General features: G+C 38.2%; 1 protein-coding gene across 2 annotated transcripts in view; it reads right to left on the bottom strand.

Moving 5' to 3' along the window:
- Positions 1-4,815: 4,815 nt before the first annotated feature.
- The window catches only part of VRK1 (VRK serine/threonine kinase 1), a 36,387-nt gene continuing 34,907 nt past the window's right edge, over positions 4,816-6,295 (bottom strand). For both annotated transcript variants that reach the window (XM_061348916.1, XM_061348917.1), the window contains exon 13: positions 4,816-6,097. In XM_061348916.1, the coding sequence (XP_061204900.1) occupies positions 6,015-6,097 (83 nt within the window). In that variant the 3' untranslated portion in view covers positions 4,816-6,014. The remainder of the gene's footprint in view (positions 6,098-6,295) is intronic.

Genomic DNA, 6,295 nt, shown 5'->3' with positions numbered 1-6,295 from the left:
CCCCTCACCATTCCAAAGGAAACAGCTCCATAATGAGGGATTAGTGAGGATGCAAGAATAAAGGCTCTTTTTTTATATATATATATAGATGTATCTGTTTTCAGAAAGGAATTCGGTTTATTAGTAAAACTGGTTTTGTTCTGGTTTAGCAGCAGATAGATAAAAATAGCTGGAGGGTTACTTACTTTCAAGTAGATCCAGTTTTCTACTCTTCTCCTGGCAGAAAAGGAAAGTACCTTCAGGTTTTCAAGGCACAGATCGTGTATTTCTTGTGGTATGAAGCAATTTCTTTTAACATTCAGCTGTGCAATTCACCAATTCCCAGAACTGCATGTTATAGTTTGCATTCTGAACAAAGCTAAGTACCTTCCCTTCCAGGGCTCTTTTGTCTTCTAAATGCACCCTCCTTGGTTGTATTTCATGTTATTGTGTTCTCGCTGCTTCTGTATAAATGAACATATTAATCCTTAATTTTCTAGGTTTCTTGCTCCATTTGCCAAGGAAGCATTCTTCTTCTCCAGAAGCTGCAGATGCAGGTTATGACTGTGCCAGCTTCCTCCTGTTTGGAGCCGTCTGGCAAAAGGAATTAGTTCAGGAAAGTTCATGAAAATGTATGTTTTGTTTTCACTTCTACTGTACTTCACAGCTGTCTCACTGTGTTCTCATCACTTTTCTTTCAAGTATACTGATGAAAACCCATCACAGCAGCTAAGGTCTGAAGGGTTGGAAAGGTGACCTTCCAAGACAAGGGGTAGAAATATGGGAGGTAACCTTTCATTAAATGACAGTTTCTCCACAACACTTTTACCCTTTGGGGTATCCCTGAGAAAATGCAAAACCTCAATTTTGGCTTGTTGCAGCACTCACAGTGGTGAAGAAAAAGCTGTCAGGATTCACCTGTCAGCAGCTTAGGCAGTTAGAGAACTTGAGGTCCATTTAAAATACATCAGGTATTTGTAAGTGGTATACCTAAATGCAAAGGCATTAAAATCTGGCATAGAAGCCTACATGGGCAGGATATGGTCCAGCCTGAAAGAAGGCAGGTTTTGGCTGGGATGAAACAGACAACAAGAAAGAACTACAAGTGCAATACTGCTGGTGATTCCGTATTTAAAAATATGGCTCATTCTGCATCCAGGCAAAACTCAGATCACAGAAACAGTATATTCCCTGCCACAAGGATGGAGCCAGGCTCTTCTCAGTGGCAAACAATGATAGGACAAGGGGCAATGGGTACAAACTGGAACACAAGAAGCTCCACTTAAACTTGAGAAGAAACTTCTTCTCAGTGAGGGTGACAGAACACTGGAGCAGGCTGCCCAGGGAGGTTGTGGAGTCTCCTTCTCTGGAGACATTCAAAACCCGCCTGGACACGTTCCTGTGTAACCTTATCTGGGTGTTCCTGCTCCGGCAGGGGGATTGGACTAGATGATCTTTTGAGGTCCCTTCCAATCTCTAACGTACTGTGATATATCCCTTTGGGAGAAAAGGAAAAATAAAAAAGAAATAGTAACACACACACACACACACACAAAACCCCCACCAAACCAAGCAACCAACCAACCAACAAACCCAGAAAAAAACCCACAAAAACTGAGCATCTCCCTCCACAAAAACAAAAAAAAAAAAAAATCACACACAACTCACAACTGTTGCTATAAAGGTATCACCCACAGAGAAAAAGAAAGCCTAAAATGAAGCAGCAAAGAATTCATGGAATCATGCTTTGAAATCTTCAGCTTCTGAATCTTGAAAATACAAGGGAAGAAAACTGAAATGCATGTGAGTTAGCACACAGCTGCATAAGGCTATCACTAAGATCCCAACTGGAACTGTAAGAATTTCCAAAGATGTTGATCTTACCACACCTCCTTTCTCCCTGCCTATAAGAAAAGGACATCATGAAACTATGTCCTCAGAGAACAAAAAGTTTCCTTCTCTCTTTGAGTACTGCATCATTGCAAAGAGCCCAGCACCCCACAATAGGACAAGAGGTGAAGGGACTGGCACTAACCACCACAGAGCTTTTACAATCAGTTTGAAATTGCAGTGCAGCTACAAGCAGTGGGATCTGACTCATGTTCAGTAAGTACCAGCTCTATGTTTTGTTTAACAATGGAACTGGTCCACTGTGAAAACTCTTAGATGTCCCAGTATATACAATGTTAAAAGCATACATACACAGGTTATTCAGACATAATCTGGGGTTCGTATGTCCTATAATGAAGCTACTGATACTAAGCTATCATCACCCACAAAGGGCACTGCAAACCATCAGCAACTGGTAGGCTATTAAAACTGCAGCAATATTAGAATTTGAAGTCTTCACAACAGTAAAGATTTTTTTTTTCTTTAAAGCAGAAAAGTCTGAGAAAGCCATTATTTGTCACAGGATTGTCCAAAGGCTGTTAATCTCCTGTCTACACCTTAAGAAAGAAAAGAGAAAAAAAATATCTAATTTTAACAAATACTACCAGGGATAAAAAATTCAGACTGATGCTATGTTAAAGTACTCGGGAGGCTGAAGTATCCAGCCGTGGTCTTCAGTAAAAAAGAAAATTATAGGGTCTATCAATTACAGAAGCGGTGTTCTGAGCCTATGTGCTGGCACGCTTACAGTTTTTTTAATGTCTGGCAGGATGTTTTACAAACTAAACTCAGCAAGATGACAATTCTACCAGAAGGTGCTTCAGATGGTTTTGCTAATAATTTTGATCAGCTGAAATGGAGAAAAACATCACTTCATTTATTTGGCTTTTCCAGAACCTGTCAAATCTGTGAACTATTAACTGCCCCCTTCTGCACCCCCCATCTCTCCCACCTTCTTCCAGAAAATACACTTCACTTTTTGGTTTTGTAGTGGGTTGTTGTTTTTTTCCTGCAAGTATACTGCATAATCTGCCTTTGTTCCCCAAACAAACTTTGGTCATTCTTTGTGTATTTCCTTTGCTAGAAGGAAGTGCCATTTCTAGAGAATATTCATTGGAGGCTGGTACTGCTACTGCTGCAAACATCTAAGTGCTAACCACCATATATTGGCTTTTGTTTTAATAGGCTTTTAACCAACTTTGTTAATGGACTGAATGCAATTTAGATATGGAACTTGGCTAAAATGTAGCTTCAATTGGCTATTAAAATTTAAGAGCCAACTAAGATAGCTAATTACAAAAAAGCTCCAGTGATAATGCTAAGCAGAATTAGTAATAGCAAATGACAGTCTGTCTAGTCTTATTCCCAAAGGGAAAGAAACTCTTAACTGAGAAGTCAACCAGACAACGTACAGAAAACCTAATTGCATTACTGGTATTATGGCATCCCAAATCTGGCAGCTCACTGGGACAAAACAGTGAGAAAAGTCTGTCAAACTATTCAAGAAAGCAACTGACCCCTTTCCTAATGCTAACTGCAACAGATAGCAGGAATTATATTATTTTACATTAAGTGACTGGGAAATATTATTGCTAAAAATATCAAATCAGCACCATTTAAAAAATATCTTCTACCCATCCTGAATTTGATTCTCTCTCTAGATATTTTAGATTAGGGGGAAAAATTATAAATAATCTGTCTACAAAATGTTCAAGTACTAAAGAAGCATTCTGTGCTTCATTATCAATATCCTCATTACACCATCAGCTGAAGTGCCGACTACCTCTCCTGTGAAGATTTATCATGTATGGTGGCCACTTTGAAACATAGGTAGCAGAATCTTTAACATTCCCTACTCAAGTGTTTCCCTGCTGTGCCTGTAAATGTCAGTCCAGTTTTTTCACGGCTGTGCGCACAGATTAGAAACAGCAGGAGAGCTTGGGAGTATGACTACAATACCAGTAAGGACACTTGTCTTCATGGCACTGCTCAAGTGATTCTTGGAATGCAGGATCCTGCTGTTTTCTAATATTTACACACAACTGGAGTCATCAAGAGCAGTAAATGCAGTCTAAAGGCAGCTTGCTTCTTTTGTGTTAGGGGCTTTACTTTCAAACAGGGATGTCAACAAAATTCTACTACACCCTCTGCCTCTTAGAAAGTGGTGCATTTCCCCATCACTGTTTTGCAAAATAGCAAACACATATGCATGTGCAAGCACAGACTGTGTTACACATACAGCAGTACTGCAGGTATTATCACAGCCATCCACTTGGATCATCCTGATTGTCCCAAAATTCAAACATCACTGCAGTCCGCAGCGAGCCAAAGGCATTCTTGCCCATGAAAACTGTAGCTTTGCAGAGTCTCCTGTGTGCAGTAACAAGACCCAAAACAACATTCAGTTAGAATGGAAAGCACCTTTTTTCTTCACAGAACCCCGTCAGTACAAAGGATAGTTCTGGGGTAGGAAGAGGTAGGAGTGGCTTAAGAAATCTGCACCTTAAAACATTCTTTTTAAATACATGGAAATGCCTGTTTGTTGCCTTTGGCTTTGGTAGTGTCAAAAGAAAGAAGAGTCCTTGAAAACTTGGAAAGTAAAGAAAGTAAGCAAGTTACTAAAAAAATTAAAATGTCCAACAATTGAAGTACAAAAGAACGACATTAATTTTGAGTATGCAAGACAAGCAAGAGAATACAGTATGCTTTCCTGACAACAGTTCTTCCGAATAGTGCCACATACTGTTTGAACAGAATGATTAAATGAAATCATTAAAATGATAGTTTGATTTGAGGAGTCTTAAATATAACAGAGGCTTTAGCAGTCCTATTTTTACATCTGAAACAAAGGGAATGCCAAGCTTACAGTCATCAGCCACACTTTGCAAATACCCAGGAAAATGAGTCTGCACAGCAGTCAGAATAGAAAGGAGGAGGCATGACACCTTTTAAGTATGTTATTCCAGTTTTATTTCAAAACAACCGATTCCCTTGTTTTCAAAACATGGCCTCATCATTCATTCAACATTTTATGCTACAACATACTTATTTCAGTCAGTAGCTACTCAGACCTTATACAATCAAGCAAGCAGAGCACTTGACATCCACACAAATACACCACCCATTGGCTCATATGGATTTCTTTCAGTTTGCTAAACTTCATAAAACACTCTTCCTGACAACAATGATGTTCATGTCCTAATTATGCATATTTTTGCAGTATTTAAATGAAAAGAAATGGTATCCCATTGATATTAAACACTGCATTTTTTGACTCAAGTCTGAAGACTCAAAACTGAGCAAAAGTACTTTTAAGAAAGGTTTTGGAAGATGACGTGCTTCTCAACTATTAAAGGTAAATCATTATTTTGTTATGAGAAGCACAAGTCAAGCTTTTATTGGAACTAGATACTCTACAAAGTTATTAATAATTATAACTCTTCTAGCCTTTTCACTAATATAAAAAGAAAACTTGAGAGGGGCATTGAGAATGGGCACTGGTTTCTGATGGTTCTTCTCCTCGCCCTGGGCCCTGCCTAAAATCCTGGTCTCTCCAGAGAAACTCTGAATAACTGGAAAGTTATATAAACAGAAATACCTTGCAAAAAAATTCATTACCTGTCCTCCAAAGAACTGTTTAAATGCATAACAAGCTAAAATGGAATGATGAGATTTTCGTCTTATGTTTTCATTTTTTAGTCAAATTCAAGACAGACTTAAGAAATGTCTCTACAATTTTGGACTTCATCTCAGTGTACATCTAAGTAACCTCCAATAAGACTTTATTCAAAATCAGAAGAAATCAGATGCAATACTGCTGTTCCTTCTAAAATACCTGTAAGGAAACTAAGTAAGGCTTTATTTCTACATTATAAAGCAGAAAAAAAAGCACTTTTAGTTTGCCTTTAAGATACTCTCATATATAAAAAACAAAAATGCATCCTCACTTCAAAGTTGGAAAATTTTGCATTAGTATTTAACTATACATAAATTATGTACATATTTTAATAAAATATTTATTCTTCAAAACCAGGTACAAACAGTAGTCGTGTTTTTCCAGGACTCATCACTTAAAAAGGAAAAAGTCTCCAGTGCTATCGTAGCTGACAAAAGCCCAGAAGTGATTAACTTATTATTCCATCTGTTTACTTCTGGACTCTCTTTCTGGTTGCTGTACCTTTCTTGGATTTTGGTGAGGTCATATTCCGGGTTCGGGTACCTACCGCATCTGGAATTCAAACAAAAAAAAGGCAAGCCTTTCTATAAAAGTATCAGAAATGGATCACAGGAAATGCTTGTAGACTTTAAGAGGATAGATCAACTCATTTAGTTTTGATTGGGGGCATAGGGGACACATCACATGGACTCACAAAAATCTGCCATAAAATCATTTGCCATGACACTAATTTCCCCAGAAAAACATATT

Source organism: Neopsephotus bourkii, unplaced genomic scaffold (assembly GCF_033783945.1).
Source record: "Neopsephotus bourkii isolate Nb327-2 ecotype Australia unplaced genomic scaffold, CSIRO-AGI_Nbou_v1 NB_372, whole genome shotgun sequence".
Classification (NCBI taxonomy): Eukaryota; Metazoa; Chordata; class Aves; order Psittaciformes; family Psittacidae; genus Neopsephotus; species Neopsephotus bourkii.
Note: the sequence above shows the minus strand (reverse complement) of the source record. Positions and strands in the feature narration are given on the sequence as shown.